The 25,176-nt window shown below is 40.0% G+C and overlaps 1 protein-coding gene and 1 long non-coding RNA gene across 2 annotated transcripts in view; one reads left to right on the top strand and one right to left on the bottom strand.

Moving 5' to 3' along the window:
- The window catches only part of LOC142748473 (uncharacterized), a 31,302-nt gene extending 7,626 nt beyond the window's left edge, over window positions 1–23,676 (top strand). The window contains exons 2-3 of the long non-coding RNA XR_012882269.1: window positions 18,368–18,445; window positions 23,501–23,676. This is a non-coding gene — a long non-coding RNA (uncharacterized LOC142748473). The remainder of the gene's footprint in view (window positions 1–18,367; window positions 18,446–23,500) is intronic.
- LOC142748524 (olfactory receptor 6N1-like) lies at window positions 1,558–17,165 on the bottom strand. The gene is made up of 5 exons (XM_075855593.1): window positions 17,025–17,165; window positions 16,119–16,231; window positions 15,391–15,517; window positions 7,605–7,634; window positions 1,558–2,487 (listed from the first exon to the last, which is right to left on the bottom strand). The coding sequence occupies exons 1-5, from the start codon at window positions 17,163–17,165 to the stop codon at window positions 1,558–1,560; spliced, it is 1,341 nt and encodes a 446-aa protein (XP_075711708.1).
- Window positions 23,677–25,176: the final 1,500 nt, after the last annotated feature.

Below are 25,176 nucleotides of genomic sequence, written 5' to 3'. Positions count from 1 at the left end.
CACAAACATAACTTACCTGCTCGTGCCGCTGCTGCCGACTCCGCTCCTATTCCTTGCGCCTTCGCTTCCTTGAACATATGGCTGGAAGCCGGAAGTCGTCATCTGACTGTCCGGCAGCAGCTTCCGGTCCACATAAAAATGGTGTCGGATTTCGCTCTGCTAACGAGCTTAGTTTTGGTCTGTGTGTGAGCAGCGTATGCGCCGTTCCCACACAGACAGCGTACTCTGCAGTGAATGTTAGGGCTCCCGTTCCCATTCTCTATGGGTATGTATGTGCCGTATTCCATCTCTGTATGTGTTGGTAATAGACACATACAGAGATTAAACAAAAAATGGCAGCCCCCATAGAGAAGTATAAATTTTAAAAAAGTAAAAAGTAGAACACACGAACACAAATAAATAAATTTAATTTTTTTATCATACTAAAAGCAATATGATAAAAAAAATTCATGACACCTTCCCTTTAAGGTGTTGTGTGTCATGTAGCTCCACTGAGCCTTTAAGACAAGACAGGCCATCTATTTAGATAACAGAAGCACTTTTGTGTAGTGATTTCATGAGTTGGGTGTCTTTATAAACTGTATAGTACATTATATAGTTAAAACTATGTGGACTCTTGGCCATCACCTTTATGAGATTATTGGACATCCAATTCAAAAACCATGAGTGTTAATAGGGAATTGCACAAAACAAAAAAGACCCTGGTAGTGGGCGGGCACTAGAACATCATATATCCAAAATTGCCACCGGCAAAAAAAAAAACTATTTCCCAACTACCCTTAGAAAATTATTTAAAACTTTTATTATGCGATTAAAGCGGTCAAACGAACCACATATATGTTTAAAACATAAACGTGCATGCTGCTGCAAGAGTAACACCGTGGGACTATGTCCACGTAGTGTATATTGCACAGTGTAAGAGATGGCCGGCGGCTGCAGAATGCCAAGCCCAATCACAAGTTTGATTTCAAAAGCTAGCAGCAATGCACGTAATTTAAAAAGTTTTTCAGAGCCCCCCCCCCGACATTTTTTGCTTCACAAGTAGCGTCCTCAGGGGTACTGGGGCTATTAACTCGTGTGAACGCTCAGCCGCTTTGTTTCTGTTCCGCTTTTTCCAGAAAGCCGATGTATCAGAGTTCGGGCTCATAGACTTTCTATTGAGCCCGTATTCTAAAACATCGATTTCCGGAAAAAGTCTAACAGACACGATGTGGCTAAGTGCTCACACGAGCGCTTCTGCCGCTTTGTTTGAGCGATTGGTGGGGGTCTCAGTGCGACCTACACAATATTAGGCAGGCGATTTTAATGTTATGGCCGATCGGTTTGCACGGATTTGAAATATACATGACATTCTACGAACATATAACACATTTAAGATATACAAACACCTTTTTAATTCTGTTCATTAGGATATAAATAATTTCTGTACTACTCATGTCTTAGACCTATATAATTTATATTAGAGCTTTACAAGATAAAGTAGATGACTATAACTAAGCTGATGCCTGATGGAACTTCAGGTAGACACTCAGGGATGTATATACTATAACTCACAATTCACCAGATCGAACGCTTACGATGTGTTTCCTGCACAGCTTTCAAGATGTCTTTATTTCTCAGACTGTATATAATGGGGTTGACTAAAGGAGTAATCACAGTGTACAGCAGGGAAAGGATCTTACTCATGGTGACTGTTTGTCCTTTAGTTGGGAAAACATAAACACTGCATAGAGTCCAGAAAAATATGGAGACCACAGTGAGGTGGGAGCTACAGGTGGAGAAAGCTTTCTGTCTACCAGTACTGGATGGGATTCTTAAGATTGCTAGAATGATGTAAGTATAAGATATTACAATGATTGTGGTCGGAATAAAGATAACTGGAATGCATACTACATAAATCTCCAAGTGAACAATGAAGTTATCAGAACAGGCAAGTTCCAGTAAGGGGACAATGTCACATAAGAAATGGTCAATGATATTTGGTCCACAAAAAATTAGCCTTGTTGTTGTAGTGATGAAAATCAAACTTAAGGAAAATCCAAGCAACCAGCAGATGACGGTCAAGATCACACAATGTCCACTGGTCATGATAGAAGTATAACGGAGGGGGTTACAGATGGCCACATATCTGTCATAAGACATCACTGTGAGGAGAAAACATTCACAAGCTTCTGAGGCGCATAAAAAATAGAACTGAGTAATACAGTTAATAAAAGTTATGGTCCCCCCGTTACTCAGTAGAAGGTGGAGCATGTAAGGGACAATATCTGTGGTTACAAAGATGTCACTGATGGACAGTTGTGAGATGAAGAAGTACATTGGAGTGTGGAGGTTCTTACTGATGGACACCAGGGTGATGATCAGGAGATTTCCAAATATTGTCCAACAATATACCATAAAGAAAAGACAGAACAGTGAAATTCTTATACCATGGCTGACTTGAAATCCTAAGAGGAAAAACTCAGTGACCAACGTCAAATTATTTTCCTACAAGTAAAACAAATAGTAGTTATGCTACAATTAACAAAAATAAAAATTATGTTTATTTTTCTTTTAATTTTTAAGAGCTGGACCGGTCCAAATTAATGTTCCGGACATACAGTAAATGTTATAATATACCTTAACATACTTTATATAATAGTAATAATAGCAATAATAATAATAATAATAAAAATAATAATAATAAAGCATGACGGGTGGTCCTGAGCCTTAAATCCACACTAATGTATATTTAAGGTATGCAGTTATGCCGGATATCCAATGCCTCTATTAACCGCTGTTCTGCCTTTTAACGTCGCGGCAGCATATGCCTTATGCTGCAGCCACATTAATTAAAGTCACTCTTCTGTTCCTGAAGCATGCCTCCGTGCACGCTCTCAGGAACAGCTCCCCCGTGCTGCCGGCATCCTCAGGACCTCTCCTATGATAATGAAACCAATGTGTTCCGTTATCAGCTATGAGATCATCATGATTTAACCAATCATGATGATCCGATAGTAAAGTATGGAGAGACGCAATTTCCCGCAGCCAGCTCTCCTCTCACCCCCCTCATGCTGCCTGACATCCCCAGTGATAGCTAAACCAATCGGTTCACTTTGCAGCCATGTGATCATCATGATTTATCCAATCATGATGAGCACAGAGAAGTTTGTTTGTAAACAAACTTTTGACCAGCTGGTGAACATTCAGCCCCCTTCACTCTCCTGTCACAGCGATATTATCTGAGGAGAGGGAAGAAGACTGACTGTTACAGCAGCTTTATTACTGTGAAAAAAAAATTACATTGTGCCAAGCACCATCACACACACACACACACACACACACACACACACACACACAAACATATATATATGTATATATATATATATATATATATATATATATATATATACATATCTACATTGTGTGTGTGTGTGTGTGTATATATATATATATATATATATATATATATATATATATATATATATATATTGTAATATATTCTCACATTCACTGTAATTAGTAAATTAGTCCACCTTAGTTTTTACAGAGGCTGGTAGGACATTTAGATATAAGTGCTTTAGATAGGGTCATATTATCTAATTATATTCAAGTCATTATTTAGATCACTTTTGGTCTAATTAGGTTTCGCTTTAGCGTTCAGTTTTTTGTGAAGTTAAAAAAAATACAAAAAATATAAAAACTGTTATAGAAAAAATAAATAAAAAATTCCTCACTAAAATGCCACGTAAAATGTACTCAGCGGCGGAGGCGAATGCGCTCTTATGCTCTGAAAGCGAGCACAGCTCAGAAAGTGAGGTCGCCTTTGAAGGCTTTGATCACAGCGACATTGACAGTGACACAGATCGCAGTGACAATATTGTGCATTCTGATCCTAGTGTAAAAATCGTCAGAACTAGTGACCAAACTTTACAAGTGCCAATTACCAGTACAAGTACCAGTACAGAATAAATATAAAATAAAATATAATAGTACAAAATAAAAGTACCAGTTTACAAGTACCAGCATAGAGGCGCTGATGGATACTGAACTGATACAAGTTGATGTTCCTGATGTAGTGGTTCCAAATTGGCAAAATCCAAGTATGGGTACGCTGTTTGTTCCTGAATTTGTACCTGGACCGACAGTGGATGGGACTGGTTTTGGCCCTGTGGATTTTTATCACCTTTTTTTCGGAACATTTTTTTGCATTACTAGCAAGGGAGACTAACCTGTATGCAGCGCAGTTTATTGTGAATAACCCAACCTCCTACCATTCAAGGCTAGGAAAATGGGCGCCCATTAATGCTGCTGAATTAAAAAAATATTCTGCCACTGACTCTTCTTATGGGCATTGTGAGAAAACCCACAATTAGATCGTACTGGGCAAAAAGCCCCATTCATAGTACCCCCACTTTCTCCGCAGTTATGACCAGGACTCGCTATGAGACACTTTTAAAATGTTTACACTTTGCTGACAATAGTCAATGCCCCCCAAGAGATTCCCCTGACTATGACAGATTGTATAAAATTCGGCCTCTTTTAAATTGTTTTTCTGATATGTTTTTGGAGCTATTTATCCCCAGTGAAAATCTGTCCATTGATGAGAGTCTGGTCAAATTTAACGGTAGACTGCATTTCAAGCAGTATATTCCTTCCAAGCGTGCCTTCTATGGAATAAAACTGTACAAGCTCTGTGAGAGTACTACGGGCTACACAAAAGCATTTAGTGTTCACCAGGGCAAAGATGTCCAATTGAATCCCCTAGAGTGTCCGCCAGAATTGGGGACTACTGGAAAAATAGTCAGGGAGATTATGGGGCCTTTACTTCAAAAAGGGCACGCACTTTTTCTGGACAATTATCACAGCAGCATCCCTCTGTTCAGACACCTCCAGGAGGCAAATACCGGAGCATGTGGCACTGTTCACAGAGAAAGAAAGATCCTTCCACAATCTCTGATAAGCCAGAGACTGAACAAGGGAGGGTCTGCTGGTCTCCGTTGGGGCAATTTGTTGGCCGTACATTACAGAGACAAAAAAGATGTGTATTTGTTGACTACAGTACACACAGTGACAGTCAAAGTAAAAAGATCTCCTACAGAAAACAGAAACCCATCTGCATAGTTGACTATAACAAATATATGGGGGGGGGGGTATCGACCTCTCAGACCAAGTGTTAATACCCTATGAGGTCATGAGGAGATCCTACACCTGGTACAAAAAAAATGTTCTATGTACATTATTCAAATGGGAATATATAATTCCTTTATGTTGTATAAACATGCCGGTGGCACACACACTGTTTTGATATACTAGGAAATAATTTATGAACAGCTCCTTTTCCAGAACCAAGGCCCAATGTATAACTAGTGTTAAAAAATAAATATATTCTATAAGCAGTATTATTAATATTTTTAACAAATGAGTCATGAAAAAATTATGAAAATAATGGAATTGGTCATTTTGGGACCTTTATAGACATGATATAAATATATCTTTATACATACGGTATAAAGTTGAAGTTATATTTCATGAGTTTAATCAGAAACTGCACCCTATATAAATACGGCACAGGTTTAAGCTTGCTGCCTGAGCGATTGGGCAGCTGAATGTTGAGTGCCCGGCAGTCAAACACTGTGTGGGACCCTGAAAAGAAGAAGGGAGAAGTTTTTACCACTTTTGTCGTCTCTGTACTCATAAAAAATACACATAAAATAAACCCCAAAAAATGCTTCTCCACCAATCATTGTCGCAACGGTAGCCCTGACACAATTGCCCTAAAATAGAGGTGTATCATTGCAAAATTTATGATAGACAATGACGATCACAAATAAAATGCATTTTTTGTAGAGTAACACTATATTATAACAATAAGAAATTAGGTATGAAGTAAGAAAGCATATTTGTCCCTATTATTTTTAAGTGATAAGCCTAAGATTGCTAAAAAAACAAAAATTATCTGTATAAAAATGATAAAGAAATCTGCATTGATCATAAAAAAAGATTGCAAAAATGACTTCACTAGCCAACAAATAAAAAAGTTATAGCCGTTTAACTAAGGGGTGCTCAAAATGGTCCTGAATCAGTTAAAAACAAATTAGCATAAATCTCCTATATACATAGGCACTTTACACTCTCTGTGTGGTTAAAAATAAAAACACTGATGCACCATTGATGGGATGGACTCACAGCAGAGTTCTGAGCCCTCACAAGGAATTTGGGGGGCATACTCACATTTTGGGGTGAGGCCAGGGCTCTTTGCGGGCCAGTCAAGTTCTTCCACACCAAACTCCCCCAACCATGTCTTTATGGACTTTGTGCACTGGGGCGCAGTCATACTGGAACAGAAAAGGGCCGAACCCCAAACTGTTCGCACAAAGTTGGAAGCTGCAATGCTGAGGCCAGAAAAACTTGAAGAGAGGCAGAACAATCAGGTTGTTTCTCTCCCAATGATCCCCAGTGACTCACCTTGATGTGGTCACCTGACCTTCACTAATGAATCAGCGGTGCAGCATTTACTGCTTAGTAGGTAGGAGATGACGGGCGTGCAGAAATAGACCGGTTGCTCGTAACACATGGTTTGCATCAGGTAAGAGTTTATCGGGGAACATCCAACATTTTAAGTAAGTTGCTTCTTCTTATCCAAGATACAAATGGAATTTTCAGAGATTTCAGGATTTTATCTATTTGGGCCAGCAAAACTCATACAGTAGTTTAGAGAAAGCCAAGACTCTGGTGAAGAGGAGGTCTGTAAGCCCAGGTATTTTATGCATCTTGTAGACCATTCAATTTGGGATTTTACTGCAGCTTCTAGAATCATTTTCACTGGGCAAATAAAATTAAATACTGTTGACTTAGTTGGGTTAATTTTAAAGTTGGACATTTCTTGGAAGTGATCAAATATAGTGGAAAGTGTAGGAAAAAATACACCATTGTTTGACGTAATTATAAGGAGATCATCTACGAAAGCGGCAGCGTAGTGTATCTGGTGTCCAATCTAAATGCCCTGAATTTTGGGGTATTGATGTATAAGTTGGATCAGCGTCTCAAATGTTAGGACACAGAGAATGGGAGACAAGGGACAACCCTGTCTAGTCCCGTTTGAGATATTAAAGTGGGGAAACAGAGTGCCATTTATTTGGATTTGCGTAGAAGGGCGTGCAGTGTCTATAAGGAATAATTTGAGCTTATAGCGATATACAGAACTCCAAATATTTGCAGGACCATTTCATGTAAATTCAGTCCACCCGGTCAAATGCTTTTTCAATGCCCTCTGATAATAAGGCTAAATAGATATGTGGAAGGACATCTGAGCGCTTCTTTCAATAATTTTTTGGTTAACGGCTTAGATTGGGACTCCTGTTGGGATTGCTTTATGGTCGGTAGATTGAGACCCTGGAGAAAGTCCCTAATGCGCATCTTCCTTTTGACAATATTTTCACCAGATCCTCAGCTCCTCAGATTGTATAGTGAGTCATAATAACTCCTAAATTTCTCTGCAATGTCTTGTGTGTTTGTGAGTGTATGTCAGAGGACATTTGATATATGATTGTACTTGGCTTTTTTTTTTCTATTACACCCATAAGTTTAGAAGCCTTGTCTCCATGTATGTACTTGTACTGAACATCTAGTGCTGTATATACTGTACAAATAAGCTTTATCCAAATTTTAGTTCATCAGCTGTTTCAAGTTTGCGCTCTGTATTATTAATTCAGTCAGTTCCCCTATGGCTAGGGATTGTATGAGGTTCCCTTGAAGTTTAATTCATGATTTTTGGTAGAGTTTAATCAATTTCTCTTCTTTTAATTATTTTTTAATATAAGAGATATGAACTCACGACAATTTCCAGATATCGGTTGGGGAGTTTGAGATTGTCTGTTTCCTTGGAAATAAATTTTAGGGTATTTGATATACATGGTTTGTGTTAATTGTTTTTCAGAAGTGTTTCTTTAGGTCTCCAGGTGTTTGTCCTTCTGGGGAGAGTGGGTATATTAATCTTCATATGTACCGGTGCATGGTCAGAGACCACTATCTGTTCTTTATGTGATCCAGCTAGAAACGTTGTGAGGTGACCAACAGAAAATGCAATCTTTGATAGGATTTGTGTGGATCTGAACTGCAGGTGTTTTCTCTCCAGACAATCTCTAAGATCCACATCGGAGAGAGTTCTAGGTAATTATTTTAGGCTTTTGAATGATTGAAGTGATGAGACCTTGGAAGTACTTGGAAGGTATTCTAGGAGATGTCTTTAAATGCTATGGCTATTTACCACTTTTTAGATGAATGATAACTGGAGTGATATCATTTACAGTAGATGGTGGTGGAAAGGTTAGGAATTTTACCTGTGACAAAAAAAATTCTCCTGTAATATTGCTATTTCAGTACTGTGGGACCTGAGGATTTGCATGTCGTAGTTTGTTAGTTAATTCACTTAACATTCCAAGTAGTTACATGTACAGTGCATTTGGAAAGTCTTCAGACCCTTTCACTTTTTTTCCCATTTTGTTGTGGACTTGTGTTAAAATAAAAAAAGAAAATTAAGTTTTTCTCCATCATTCTGCACTCAATACTGCATAATGACAAAGTGAAAACAAAATGTTTTTAATAAAAAATGAAAAAACAAAGTTTTGCATGGACATAAGTATTCAAAACCCTTTCCTTTGACACTTGAAACTTAGCTCTTGGGCCTCCAATATCTCTAGATCATCCTTGATCAGTTCTACACCTTGACTAGTGTCCACCTGTGGTAAATTCATTTGATTGGACATGATTTGGAAAGATGCACCCCTGTCTATATAAGGTCTCACATCTGACAATGCATATCAGAGCAAAAAACCATGAGGAGGAAATAACTGCCTGTAGAGCTCAAAGACAGAATAGTGTGGGGGCACAGATCTGGAGAAGATTACAAAAACAATTATGCTGTGCTGAAAGTTCCTAAGAGCACAGTGGCCTCCATAATTCTTGGAAGAAGTTTGGAACAACCAGGTCTCTTTCTAGAGCTGGCCGCCCCACCAAACTAAGTAATCGGGGGCCTTGGTAAGAGAGGTGATCTACAACCCAATGGTCAGTGTGGCTGAGCTGAAAAGATCCTGTGTGCAGATGGGAGAAACTTCCAGAAGGTCAACCATCACCGCAGCACTCCACCAATCTGGACTTTATGGTAGAGTGGCCAGAAAGAAGCCTCTCCTCAGTAAAAGGTTTTATTGTGGAAAAGTAGTAAAACATAAAAAAAATAATAATAATTTGGTATCACCAGAATAGTACTGACCCGCAAAAAAAAAAATTAACATTGCATTTCTACAGTACGTTGAGCGCTGCTTTAGAAAAAACTAAAATAATATGCAGGAATTGGTAATTTTTTATCACCTTGCCTCCCAAAAAAGGAATAAAAAGTGATAAAAAAAGTTACATGTACCACAAAAACTTGTAAAAAATGCAGCTTGTCCAGCCAAAAACAGCCCTCATATCACTACATCTATGAAAAAACAACAAAAAGTTATGGCTCGCGTAAGTCACGGATGAAAAAAACATCCCGATGTGTAGACCAGAGGGGAACATTTCTTCTGTTTATCAAGGCCCAAATATTTTGGAATCAGGAAGGTAAGGGCCCAAGCACATCTGCGAGAAGCTAGGGCACCCGTTTTGTACCAGGGCAGAACTTTTCCAGCGAAATTCCCCTAAACTACAAAGCTGCAGAGTGTGTTCCAAAAGGGAGATAACACTGGGCACCATTTATCAGTGTGACCTGCCCCAGAAAATTTGGCCTGTGCACAAGAATTGCTTTAAAGCATACCAAACTTCTATTAATAATTTTATCTTTTAGTTACCCTATTATTATACCACCTTATTATGCCCTGATATGCTCCGCACAGATTACATATGCCCCACATTACCAACTGAAATACCAGTAAAACCCCAAACAAAAATACTGACAAGTAAAATCCGAGCTCCAAAAACCAAGGGACGGTCCTTTCCTTCAGAGTCCTGCTGTGTGCCCAAACAGGAGTTTACGTCCACTTATATAGCATTGCCATACCCGACAGAACCCACTTAGCAATTTATGGGATTTTGGTCTCAAGTGGCACAGCTGGGCACAAAAAAGATACACACAGAAATGGCATATAAAAGTGGAAAAATTTACATTTTCACTTTGCAGCATCAGCAGCACATTAAATTCTGCAATATAATTTTGGAGTCAAAATGCTCACAATACACCTTAATACATGCCTTAAGGGGTGTAGTCACTCATATGGGGTCACTTTGGGGGATTTTCACTGTTCTGGTACTTCAGGGACTTTGCAAATGCAACATGATGCCCAGAAACGAATCCAGCAAAATCTGTGCTTCAAAAGCCAAATGGCGCTCCTTCCCTTCTGAGCCCTGCCGCGTGCTCAAATATCAGTTTATGACCACATATTGGGCATTGCCGTACTCAGTAGAAATAGTTTTACAAATGTTGGTGGTGCCTTTTCTAATTTATACCTTACGAAAATGAAAAAAATGTGGAGCTAATATGACATCTTATTGTAAAAAATAAAATGTCCTATCTTAACAACCCCAATCTAATAAATTCAGCAAAAATTTGTTAAGTATAAAATGTTCACTACAGCCCTAGATGAATTCCGCAAGGGGTGTAATTTTCTAAATGGAGTCACTTTTTAGAAGTTTCCACTGTACTGGCACTCTGTAAATGCAAAGTGGCACCCAAAAAAATCAATCCATCAAAATTTGAGCTCTAAAAGCCATATGGCGCTCTGTCAGATCTAAGACCTGTTGTTTGCCCAACAGCAGAGTATGACCACATATGGGGTGTACTAGGGAGAAATAGCTTTTCAATAGTTGGGGTACTTTTTCACCTTTAGTTTTTGTGGTAATTATTTTTTTTTTAGCTAAACTGACAAATTATTGGAAAAAAATACATATTTTTTTATTTTCCCGGCCAAATTCTAATAAAATCTTTGAAACACCTGTGGGGTTGAAATGAATACTACACCTCTAGTTGAATTCCTTGGGGAATGTAATTTTCAAAAAATATATATTTATACCTTTCATGGTGCCTAAAATATATTCTAATAAAAAGGAGGCCTCAAAATCCACTAGGTGCTCCTTCATTTCTGAGGTCTGTGTTTCAGTCATGTAGCACACTAGGGCCACATATGGGAAAATTCTAAAAACTGCAGAATCAGAGCAATAAATATTGAGTTGCCTTTTTCTGTTAACATCAGAACAACACAGAAATAAAGGCTTAGAATTGAATATCTGCAAAAGAATAAAGGACATTTTAAAATTTCACATTCACTTTCCTTTAATTTCGGTCTAACGCCTAAGAAACCTCTAAAACGCTGTTTTGAATACTTTAACCCCTTGAAGTGCAAACCATATTTTAATTTTGTAATTTTCGTTTTTCACTCCTCCCCATCTAGGAGCCATAACTTTTTTTTATTTTTCCATCAATGGAGTGGTGTGAGGGCTTATTTTTTGTGTGGGAGGAGCTGTCGTTTCTATGGCACTGTCTAAAGTACCATATAATGTACTGAAAAACTGAAAAATTTGTGGGGTGGAATTAAAAATTCCTCCATTTTTTTTTAGCTTTTGTTTTTACGTCTTTCACTGTGCGGTATAAACGACATACAGTATTTACTTTATTCTGCTGGTCAATACGATTATGGCGATACCAGATTTGTATCGTTTTTTTTTTATGTTTTACTCGTTTAACAAAGAAAAATCTATTTGTTAAAAAAAACATAATTTTTGCTGCTATATTTCGAAAGCCATAACTTTTTTTTTTTGTCGATTGAGCGGTGTGAGGGCTTATTTTTTGCGGGACGAGCTGTGGTTTTTATTTGTCCCATTATTTGGTACATACGACTTATTGATCAGTTTTTATTAAAAATTATTTTTACCGCTAAATTTACCAAAAAACAGCGAAATCTGTTTTATTATTTTTTCGTTTTACGCCATTCACCGTAATATAATGCTATATTGTAGTAGTACGGACTTTTATGGACAAAACGATAACAATTCTTTTTTTCTTTTTTTTACATGAATGGGAAACGTTTTTTTTATTTTTTTTTTATTTTTATGTTTTTCACTACTGAAAACTTAAAGGAACAGTGTCATCACAAATTATTTTTTTATATGTTAAAGATGTTAGTGCTTTATTAAAAACGTTTATATTCATTTGTGTGTTTGTGTTTTACTTTTTCTTATTTTTACACTTTTTCTTCCCTATGGGGGCTGCCATTTTTTGTTCCATTTCTGTCTGTGTCGATTAACGACACATACAGACATGGAATACGGCAGCCACAGTCCCATAGGGACTGCGAACGGCTCCCGTCCCATTGACTTCCGTGTACGGCGTCTGTGTGGGAACTGCGCATGCGCCGCTCCCACACAGTCCAATTCAAAATTGGCGCCGTCCGGCGCCATTTTCCTGTGGCCTGGAAGTCGCGGCCGGACAGTAATATTACTACTTCCGGTCGCGGCTTCCGGATTTGTGCACTTGCACCTGCGGCAGCAAACGGAGCGGACGGGCCGGAGGGAGCCGCGGCGGCAGGAGCAGGTAAGAGATTTCAATGTATGTTCGTGTTTGTGTGTGTTTACTACTGTATGTAAACCTACTACACTGTGTGTTAGCTCAAAAAATGGCGACACACAGTGTAGGAGGTTACACCGTTCAAACCCCTCGTTTATCCCGGCACTAGCCAGGATAAAGGAGGGGGGGATGCTGAGAGCTCACTAGAGCGAGGGCTTTTAACCCAATGTTGCAATGCTGCAATTTTGGGAATAGCTCCATCTAGTGACCAAAAATGGGTAGTATTATAAATTAGAATTAATTTATAATATTTCCTGACTCGTGAAAAAAAATAAAAAAAATTTGAACAATGTTTAATCACCCACACACTAAATGTTTAATTAAAAAAAAAAAAACATGTTTTTCTGGCAACACAATGCCTTTAATTCAACTTTGTTTTATACTGTTTATTAGTCCCGCTACGGTTTTCAGGTTGCTGGTTCAATACACTGAAATGTATTGCAGTATATTGTCATTTTTACAGGCGTTTGTTAAGCTCTGCCAGAAGCAAGTGAAGGCAGTTCTGGGGGCCTTCATTAGGCCCCCGGGCTGCTATGACAACCATCGGCTCCCAGCAATCGCTTCATGGAAGGGCCGATTGGCTGTCGGAGTGGTCCACCCCCTCTTCTAACGGCTTATATCCCGCGTTCGCTATTGATATTTTTTATGTTTGTGGTCATTAGTGCAGGGTGTCATCTGTAATACACAGCTGACACCCGCAATGTAAGAAGCGAGCTTAGCGTGTGAGCCCGCTCCATACTTTCCCCCCGCACCATGACGTACCAGCACGTCATGGTGCGCTAATGGTTTAAGGGCTGCTGTTTTTAAAACGGAAAAATTTATATGGGGACTCTAACATATAGAAACCTTAAAGACGCTTCAGAGTTGAATTGGTCCCTAAAAAAAAAGGTTTTGGAAATTTTCTTGAAAATGGGAAAAATTACTGCTAAACTTGTACATCTCCTGACAGCCTAAAAAAATAAAAAGATATTTAAAAAATGATGCCAGTAAAAAGTAGACGCATGGGAAATGGTAATTAGCAACTATTGTGTGTCATATAACTGTCTTAAAAAAAGAGAAAATCGAATATTAAAAAATGATACATTTTCTACATTTTTGATAAATCTTTGTGATTCACAAATAAATATTAAATGTATTGACCAAAATATACCCCTAACATAAAGTGTAACGTGTCACAAGAAAACAGGCTAAGAATTGCTAGGATAAGTAAAAGCATTCCAAAGGTATAACCTCATAATGTGACATAAATGTTGCACACACCCTAAGGCCAGTTTTATGTGAGATAAGTATGGGTGCACTTCTTTAAGAGTATTAATGCTGTATATCTCGGTCAAGCCTGAATTTACGGCCATTGTACGCTTATGTGAAACTGGCGTTAGGGTTGGGATTTCCCTTACATCAACCCGGACAGGTCATTGTTCTACTTGTCTTCAAAACAGAAGACACATATAATACATAAAAGTTTGTCAAAGATGTGTTGTCCAAGGAATTGTAACACTATTTACCCTGTAAAAATTAGATAAATTACAATAATCATGAATATTCCTTAAAATTAACATTTACTCAACAGAACTTACGTCAGGTCCATGTCCATGTTCTGAAACCAACATTTCCTTATAGATAAAGAAAATGAGATGCAATTATAATCAATATTAAGAGAGAAGATCCCAGGATGTAGCTGAGGACTGTTCAAGGTCAAAGACTTTCCAGTTTAATGAAGTTGTGTGATATAATATATAGTGATCAGACACATGATCATAGTAATAATATATGAAGCATAAAGTGATGACTACCAGTATATATACACAGAATGAACACAGGCGATATGTAGATCAACTCTATGGAGATGGTTTCTTCGTTGTCTCCTGAGCTTCTGTTGAGTGAAGACAATAAAAATAAACTTATTCATCATTAACTTTTACTTTACTTTCTTGATTCGAAGATCAATTAATTTCATCCTTATGGAAATAAAGTTTAACATCAAGGGGAAAAAGTTCAGAAAGTAAAACACTGATTAGAAGAGGAAACTTTTTATTTGATAAAGTAAAAATGTTAAGAAAACTTCACACGTAGATTAACACCATAAATAGTTCATAATAAGAAAATATAAAAAATATAATCACAGGCCTCATGTACTCGGCTATAGTACGGCCCTATAGACCCATCAAGTTGTACAGAACAATGATATGACACCAATAGCATTCTATGGGGCCTTAGGGGCCGTGTAAACGAGCGCTGATCAAGGAGACAACTCGTTTGTTGCTCCTTTCACATGGAGCAATGTTTGGATACGATAGGGATGAACACGCGTTACTCCGATTACTCGTCCCCATACATTTTCATCATGTCGGCAGAGCAGCTCTCTGATTACACAGGGGGATGTGATGCTGAAAACGATGATTTTTAATTCTGCATAAAAGAGCAGATCAGCTGATGAATGAGTATTTACTCATCAGCTGATAGTTACCCTGATTACACAGGGCAATGATCGGGAAGGAGCGTTCATACAAACGCTTGTTTGCCCAAACATTGGCCCGTGTATTAGGGCCTTTACTGAGCCTCCTTATGTCCCTGATTTTGTGCAGAGGTTTTATTCTGTTGTATTCCGGTTTAAAAAAAACATTCTCATGTTCCATCAGTTGCCATATTACGAAGCATTGTTGAAAAGTCCTGGATATTCTCATGCTTTGTGGTAAATCCAACATAAAGGAAACTGTATAAATTTGTCTTAAAATCTTCAAAGGATAATTAAATCTGGGCCCCAACTTGCCACATGATTGTTTTATACTGATGTTTTTGGTGGACAACCACACCCTATCTTCCACTTTGAATTTATGTGGCCTGTTGTGGCGATCAAACTTGTGTTTAGCACAAAGGGCAGCTGAACCCAAAGCCCAATGGCCCTTACTCCACACTGACTTAAACATCTGAATCCTCAGTCTGAGCAATAGAATGTCAAAACCCACACTGCCAGCAAATGAACATGACTTGGGGTGAAAACCATAATTACAGAAAAACTGAGTGGGAGAGCCTATCACAGCCTGGCCAGACGGAGCTAGCTCCCACCCTCTGTCTATTTATATCTGCCTTTCCTGTTCCTCCTTGCTTGTGATTCTTCTGTTTGGTTTCCTAGCCCTGCTGCAGCTTCTGTACTATTTGACCCTGCTTCATATGACCCTGGCTTACTGACTACTCTCCTGCTCTGCGTTTGGTACCTCGTACACTCCTGGTTTGACTCGGCTTGTTCACTACTCTCCTGCTCTGCGTTTTGTACCTCGTACACTCCTGGTTTGACTCGGCTCGTTCACCACTCTTGTTGTTCATGGTGTTGCCGTGGACAACTGCCCCATTTCCCTTTGCTTCTGTGTACCCTTGTCTGTTTGTCTGTCGTGCACTTATTGAGCGTATGGACCGTCGCCCAGTTGTACCCCGTCGCCTAGGGCGGGTCGTTGCAAGTAGGCAGGGACTGAGTGGGGGGTAGATTAGGGCTCACTTGTCTGTTTCCCTACCCCCATCATTACATAGTTATTAAACATATTACCGGAGATAATGCTCTAATGTCTGGTTCACTCTCTCAGTCTGAACATTGGTCTGTGGATGATAGGCAGTGGAGAAACCCAAATCTATATCTAAATTTGCAGAAAAGGTGAACCCCTGTCAGATACAATAATTTCAGGAATACCATGAAGTCTCACCACTTGCTGAACAGAGTGAGTAGCCAGACAAGGGTATAAAATTGGCCAATTTAATGAACCTGTCTACAACTAAATGGTATCCCTCTCCCGGAAATGGGCAACTCAACATTAAAGTCCATGGATATGTGTGTCCATGGTTTCCTGGGAGTGGGAAAGGTTTTACCTGACCAAAAAGTAATGCCCTAGATGCCTTATTGCAAGCACAGATGTCACATTCCCCAACAAACCTTTCCACATGTCTCCTCATATCCAGCCACCAAACAGATCGAGACAAGGTCTTACACATCTTAGTGATGCCTGGATGACCCGACAATTTTCTACCTTGATATTCTAAAAGAACAGCAGGTCTGAGTTTACTAGGAACAAAAAAACATTAGTCGGGTATCTCTGGAGGTGCCTGAGATTGAGGCTGCAAAAGTAAATCAGAAATATTCTGTGTTAGCCCTGTCACAATTCTATCAGGAGGAAGGATGAAAGAAGGTACAGGGGTAACCACAAATTCTTGATACTCAGCTGGCAGACCCTGGAGACTGGTAACTGTGACAAGACTCTGGGAACTAAACCATCTCCCTGAACAAAACTTTCCCCACTGCACTAATTCTCCTGAAGTCTAATCACACATTAGAAAATGGAGGGACAACCAAGGATACCCCAAAATAATTGGATAGGAGGAAGCACGAGCTAACAGAAAGTAAAATAGCCTCACAGTGAATAGTTCCCACTGACTTAAGATCAGGAGTACGGAATCTTACCGATCCTCCAGACACAAGAGTACCATCCAATGAACAAATGTCAATGGGTTTCTCAAGAGGTACAGGGACAATACCCAACTTCTTAGCCAAATCAAAATCTATCAAATCTGCTGCAGTACCAGAATCAACAAAGGCCTGCATATGCAAAAATATGCCCTCACATTCAATATTACAGTGCAGCAACACAACAACACACTATTTCTGGGAGAAAATGAAGTGCGCCCAGAAGAACTTCCCCATCAACTTCTAGGCGCTGAAGTTTTCCCAACTTAAGTGGAAATGTTTGGCCAAAATTTACCAAAATTTACCCCTCTTTACCGCAGTACAAACAACGACCTAAGCATCTCCTCCTATACGTCTCTGCCATATAGACCCTCAGGGGACCCAGTAGCATTGGTTTCTCCTCAGACACTAAGATAAGAGACATCAAGAAAATGAAACAAAGAAGTCTCCCTCTTTGACCTTCTCTTCTTAATATGCCTGTCAATATTAATGGCTGAAGACACAAGGCTATTGAGAAAGTCACACAAGAAAAATTCTACGATGGAATAATAAACCTGGTCCGAAAGCCCAAACGATACTGACTACGAAGGGCGGATTCATTCCAATCATTAACAGTGACCAACCATCTAAGTTCTGCAAATTATTCCTCCACTGTCCTGTCTTCCTGTTATAAAGCCTGAAGATGTAAGCCTTATATGCAATATTTTATTTTAGTATCAATTAAGAATGACAATTTACAGCCTGAAAAGTAGAACAAACTTTCACATTTCTAGTAAATGTTGTAAAGCATAAAGGAAGGTGGTAGCTCTGAAGCTGGCCATACATTAGTGATTTCAGACGGCCGTTTTCAGTATGACTTGACTGTATCGGTCGGTCTGAGAAGATGTTCGTTTTGAATGTCAACACAACAAAATGACAAATTGCAGATCGACTTCTGCCTTCATATGTGGTCTGGTCTGGGCTTCTATTGATGGGATGCAGATCTAGAATTTGACATGAAGAACTTTTCAAGATTTGCATCTGACAGAGACCGAAAAAATCCAGTGTCACAAAAACACTTGTCAGAATTATTTTTTTCGTTTTTTTGAGTCAATTTTAACTGCATCTCTGGGGATGCCGGGTTGATCTTTTGCATCTCCAGAGGTGCTGGCTTCATCTTTTTGCATCTCCTGTGATGTGATTTACTGTGTATACTAGTGTGTATGTGTGTGTATGTGTGTGTATATATATATAAAAGTCTATTTTAATGCTAACTTTAATATATGATTTTGCTATTAAAACAGTAATAATTAATGGACTGTATAAATATTTTTTTTATATTATTTTTAAACTGTTTTCAGGAATAGAACCATGATGACCACTCATCTACTTATATGTCTAGTATTAGTAACCTATGTTACCACCAAGCTGGATCACAGGTGAGTTAAGTTCATTTTCAAACTACCGTAGACTCACAAATCGGAAGAATTTTTTTACTCTTTACTTTTGTCGTTTTTTTTAAAGAATTAGTGTTACATTTTAATCTGATTTAGAAAATAATAATTTCTATACTTACAAATCTTTTTGTTTTTCTTGGGATGTTGCTTTAAATTGTTAAATCCATGTCCTTGATTACGGGCTCAATGTCAAGAGGTTCAAGGTAATTTTTTATTTTTTTCTGTAGTAAAAAATTCAAACCTTTACTTTTATCCCCTCAGACGGCCAAAAGTTCACAAACCAGTCCTCCATGCAGGAGATACCACTCCGCTTCACACCAGGTGATAAAGCAAATAGCCGTGTAGGTATTTTTCTAGGTGGCGGTCAGCTGGGTTCTGTAGTTCCACCAGTAATGGAATAATCTCATCCAGATTCTGTTCCTCGGCCTATAGAATCAGAAATAAAGCTGACATAGAATAGCAGCGTGTGCAAATCTAAGTCCAAAAACACTTGTAGCGTGCAGGGCACAAACTGGACTTAATTAAAATGCAGCGCGCCAAATATCTGCTTTATTTTACTTTGGGCATTGCCCTGTCTGCTTCTTCCGGAACATACTGAGTGTACAAACCTTTCTAAACATTTAAAAAAATAATGTTTATGCAAAAATGCATAAAAAAAATGACTGAGATTTGTACGCGCTCAGTATGTTCCGGAAGGAGCAGACCGGGCAATGCCCAGGGTCGGAGAGCAGATATTTGCACTTTAATTAAGTCTGTTTGTACCATGCATTTTACAAGTGTTTGAGCTTAGATTTGCGCACGCTGCTCGTCTAGCTCAGCTGTATTTACATTTCTATAGGCCTGGGAACAGAATATGGACAAGATTGTTCCATTAGACTACAAAGCCCAGCTGACCTCCCTCTAGAAGAATACCTACACTGCTTTCTGCTTTATGTGTGTGTGTGTGTGTGTGTGTGTGTGTGTGTGTGTGTGTGTGTGTGTGTGTGTGTGTGTGTGTGTGTGTTTACATCTATTGTCTATTGTATTTTAGAAGTAAATTGATTCTATATAAAATCCTAAAAATACACCTTATCTCCTTAAAGTACCATATAATGTACTGGGAAATAATTTGTTTTAATATTTTTTTATACATACATTTTTTTATTTTTCTGTCATTTTTGGACCATTTTTTGATACATACGAGTTTTTGATCACTTTTTATAAAAAAAAAAAACATTTTGAGAGCTAAGGTGAATAAAAAAGTAGCAATTCTAGAGTCTTCTTTTTTTGTGACGTTCGCAGTGCAAGCTAAGTAATATTATATTGCAATACTTCAGACTTTTTACGGACACGGCGATACTAATTTTAAGTTGTTTTTTTTACATAACTTTAGAGGAAAAATTGGAATAGACATTTTTTTAAATATTTTTCAATTTTTTTACATTACTAAAAACTTTATTGAACTATTCTTAAAAGTTTTTTTTTTAGTCCCCCTAGGGGATTTGAACCAGCATCAGATCGCTGGTAAATATACTGCAATACTCATTTATTGCACTGTATTGTCGTTTCTAACGGCTCTTATTAAGCGCTGCCAGAGGCACAGCTTAACAGAAGCAGAAAGAAGGCAGACCTAGGGGCCATCATTAGGCGCCCAGGCTGCCATGACAACCATTGGCACCCTGTTATTTTGATGCAGCCCCCCTGCTGACCCCCTCTTTCTAACGGCTTCGATGCCATGTTGGTAATTGACCGCATCATCTAAGTGATTAAATGGACAGTATCAGTGTTCTCTCTGTATCTGGCCGTTAGTGGGTGTCAGCTATAATACACAGCTGATACCCACAGCGTATAGAGCGAGCTCAACCTGTGAGCCCACTCCACACTTTAACCCCCGCACCGTGGCGTACAGTGTTGTCATGGTGCGACAAGGGGTTGAAGAGCTTTGTCTTATAGATGCCTGTTTTGTTGTTGTTGTTGTTTTTGCATCATGTAGTAATTTGTCATACTGAAAGACTTTTCTATAATTATAAATATTTGACCTGGGTAATGGAGGAGATGCTTAGGTCATTGTTTGTATTGCGGTTAAGAGGGGTATTTTGCCCAAAAGTGTCCTCTTAAGTTGGGAAAATTTCAGAGCCTAGAAGTGGATGGGGAAGTTCATCTGGGCGCACTTAATTTTCTTGTGTTGTTGTGTTGCTGCACTGTAATATCGAATGTGAGGGCATATTTTTGCATATGCAGGCCTTTGTTGATTCTGGTGCTGCAGTGGATTTTATAGATTTTGATTTTTGCTAAGTAGTTGGGTATTATACCTGCACCTCTTGAGAAACTCATTGACATTTGTAAATTGGATGGTACTCGTGTCTGGAGGATCGGTAAGATTCCGTACTCCTGATCTTAAGTCAGTGGGAACTATTCACTGTGAGACTATTTTATTTTCTGTTAGCTCGTGCTTCCTCCTATCCAATTATTTTGGGGTATCCTTGGTTGTCCCTCCATTATCCAAAGTGTGATTAGACTTCAGGAAAATTAGTGCAGTGGGGAAAGTTTTGTTCAGGGAGATGTTTTAGTTCCCCGAGTCTATATGGAAAGGTGTCACGTAGGGTCTGTGGACCCACTGGGCCATACCGCCTTGGCGGTAAGGCAGCTGGCCAACAGGGTGCAGGACAATGTCTATAGTTCGTATAGGGTACCTGTGGCAGCTCGGACAGTAGAAAGGCAGGCTCGGCTAGGACTAGGCAGCCGGTTGTTGTCAGGCGAGGTGAAGCAGGTCAATGTGGAACAGCATGACACGACTTTGGCACAACACAGTGCTAGACAGGGTGGTATGGAAATGCAAGGAATAGGAACAGGAACTGGAACACGTACAGGAACTGGAACAAACTAGGGGGCCATCACATAGACAAACTATAGGGAACAACCACAACGCCCAGGCATAGAAGCAGGGGGCTGGACCCCTCTTATAGTCCAGGGTACTCACAGGTCAAGGGTTATCAGAATGTCTGGTGCACACTGCCCCTTTAAGAGTGGGCATGAGATCCTACCGGATCCGGCTGAGGTGAGTGGACGCGAGCGCTAGCGTCTCCTGAGGAGGAGGCTGGGGCCAGTGTTTGCTGACTCGTGGCTGCGGCTGTCAGGGGGAGGTTGGAGCTGACGGTCCGCAGACACGGACATTACAGTATCCTCCCTCTTACGCCCCCTCCTCTTGGGACCAGAGCGAGACAGAAGCTTCTTCAGAAGAGTAGGAGCATTGAGATTCTCCTCTGGCTCCCAGGACCTCACTTCAGGGCCAAACCCCCTCCAATCCACCAAATAAAAAGTCTTTCCTCTCACTCTCTTGGTGTCCAAGATCTCCTTGACCTCAAAGATGTCCGAAGGTCCGCTGGAGGCAACTGCAGGGCTGGGAGTCTTGGAATAGCGGTTCAGGATCACTGGTTTCAGGAGGGAGACATGGAACGAGTTTGGAATCCTGAGGGTAAGAGGCAGCAGAAGCTTGTAGGCGACAGGGTTGATCCGCTGCAGAACCTCGAGTGGTCCGAGGAACCTGGGCAGCACCCTCAGTCGGATATTCCTGGACGACAGCCAGACCTTAGTGGCAGGAAGAAACCGAGGAGGCTCTCTTCTCCTTGTGTCAGCCTTCCGTTTCATGCGATCCACTGCCATTAAGATGGTGGATCGAGTCTGCTGCCAGATCTGCAAAAAGTCTCTAAACGTGGAGTCAGCTGCAGGTACCTCGTAAGTATCAGGCACCGGTAGAGGAATTCGTGGGTGCTGGCCGTAGACAACGCAGAACGGTGTATTCCTAGTAGACTCGCTGTTGTGATTATGGTAGGAGAACTCTGCCCATGGAAGCAGCTGCACCCAGTCATCATGCTGCTTGGAGATGAAGTGGCATAGGTATATCTCCAAAATCTGGTTGATCCTCTCGACCTGACCATTAGACTGAGGATGATAGGCCGAGGAAAAGTCCAACTTCACGCCAAGAAGTCCGCAGAGGGTGCTCCAGAACTTCGAGATAAACTGAACCCCCCGATCAGACACAATATGCTGCGGCAAGCCATGCAGGCGGAAGATGTGTTGGATAAACAACTTGGCCAACTGAGGAGCAGAAGGAAGACCGGTCGGAGGAACTAAGTGGGCCATCTTCGAAAATCGGTCCACCACCACCCAGACAGCACTGCATCCAGCAGAGAGAGGCAGGTCCGTGATAAAGTCCATAGCTATATGCTGCCAAGGAGCATTGGGTACAGGCAATGTGTAGTTACTGCAGTATGTGAGTACACTCGCCAATATACATTTTGGTCCCCCATCGATTCTGAGAATTTCATAGATTTTTATAGCGCTGCCGGAGGACTGGAAGTCTAATTGCACAGCCTTATTTGATGACAATACGACTCTTTGTTATGTGACCGGCCCTGCATTTCTTTATATACTCGCTGTACTACTGCTACTGCTTGTACGTAGAGTAATGCGGGGCCGGTCACATGATGAAGAGTTGTATCGTAATCACAGTAGACTGTGCAACTAGACTTCCCGTCCCCTGGCAGCGCTATCAAAATCTATGAAAATCTCAGAATCTGCGTGACGGGGGACCAGAATGTATATAAGTGAGTGTACTCACATACTGCAGTGACTACACTGATAATAACTTTTGGTCCCCACATAACCCCTTTAAGTGCTGCATCCCCAATAAAACTTTCCCTTCACATCGGCACTCCTGGTCACTCGTGGTCACACATGTACAGTCACCCTTCATCAACGTGCTAGCTCAATTAATTTACTTTTATGAAGTTGGCTCCAGTGTTTGTCTACGACAGAAAGATTAGATTGTATGCTCCATTGGCAACAAGGACTGAGGTGAGTGCTTGCTGTATGCAGCGCTGCATAATATAATGGAACTATCTTAAGAAAGAAAAATGTGAAATTGGAGCTTTTTCAGAAAATCACATAAGTTCAAAATAATGGATAACTTTGTTGATTTTCTTGTATTTTTGTTGCACTTCTGTTTTCCATTAACATCTAAAGCTAATTGCTGAAATCCAGTGTATTGTATTGTAGGAGATCAGTCAGCGGAGCTAAGCTGTTAGATCATATGAGCAGTGAAGTAGCAACGCGTTACCCAAAAGACAATGTACCAGAACTTTGGCTGTGACTTGAGTATAAGATATGTTTGAACCAAAACAAAGTAGCTGCCGGCAGGTTATTATAAGGCTAGCGCTGATGATACAATAAAATGTGATGTGAGATTCTACTTCAATGTGATATTATTTACGCCCCTGAGGTAAGTGCAAGAATGAGACTATATTCACATCTGCGTTCTACAGTTGTTCTGCTCCATCATAGAAGTACCAGGGGCAAAGATTCAGTTTGATACTCTAGCCCTGTATCTAGATACCATAGTCATGGCAGATTGGCTTGTTGGCATCCCCTCTGTCACCCAGGGACCTCTATCCCGCCAGCCCAATATGACCCCCCAGCTACACCCCTGCAAGGCATGCTGGGAGGTGTAGTTTTACAACAGCTAGACATCCTCAGGTTGGAGACAGCAGCTCCATACAGATGTAATAAAGGTATGGAGGTGGAAGAAAGGGGGAGTATGTATTATAAATAAGAACACTGTGGATTGGGGGCAGCGGGCAATTAAATGAATAAATGTTAACCTGAACACTATGCTGAACTTCAGAGACCGAGGGTGGTGGAGCTTCTTCTAATGCCCCTGTCTTGGGCACCAAGTGAGCTCGTACCACCCCTGAAAATCGAGTTCTTACGTGGGATTGAGGCTCCCATTACATCTCTGATGAAAGAAGACTGACATAGTAGGGACAAGAACATTTACACAAGTCTGGCTCTCCTCTTAAAGGGTTATTCCCATCTAAGACATTAATGGTATATCCAATAAATTTATGATCCATGCTGCGATATTGTCCCAAGAAAAGCAAATTGTCTGTTTAAATTGGTTCTCCAGGACATTAAGGGCATGTTCAGACATGGCGCATTAGCAGAGGAAATCCGCAGCAGACTTTTCTTTCCTTCGGTTCTATACCTTTTTCGTTTACTTAGTGCAGATGTTGTAGAAAACAATGGTGTGGAAAGTAACTTGTGTTGTGGAATTGACATTATGCAGTATGCGCAGTCTGTTGCGGAGAAGCAGTGGATTTTGACTTTGCAATGCAGAGGCTGAAACCTGTGGGCAAGTATGCTGCGAAGTCCGCCACATCTGGATGAAACCTCACATATGCAAATTTTGCAGCAAATTCCTTGCATAATTGTCTCAAATTACTGCAAATACAAGAGCATAAAATTTCTGACACATCTGAACGTTCCATAGTGATCGCGGCTTCTTAGGGGTTAAACCACCATCGACGGTCCACTACATGATAGCGGGCAGTGATGGCTGCTATTGCAACCGGAGGCCTAAGAATTGCCTCCGGCTATGCCATATAGGGAAGCCTAGTGGATCCTGACAATGTAGTGCATGTAGTGCAGAGTATTAGAATTACTATCACAGCCACCTGCCCTCAAGTCCCCTAGTGGAAAAAATTTAAAAAAGTAAAAATAAAGTTGTGTAAAAATAAAAAAAAAGTTTTAAAAGTAATAAAAAGTAAAAATCCCCCTTTTTCCCTTATCAGGCATTTATTATTAATACAAATAAATACATAAACAAATGCTCTGAAATACAAAATTATTTTGTTATTTATCCCACGCAGTGAAGGCCATAAAAGAAAATAATAATA

Source organism: Rhinoderma darwinii, chromosome 3, assembly GCF_050947455.1.
Source record: "Rhinoderma darwinii isolate aRhiDar2 chromosome 3, aRhiDar2.hap1, whole genome shotgun sequence".
NCBI lineage: Eukaryota > Metazoa > Chordata > Amphibia > Anura > Rhinodermatidae > Rhinoderma > Rhinoderma darwinii.
This window is presented reverse-complemented; position numbering and strand designations above follow the sequence as displayed.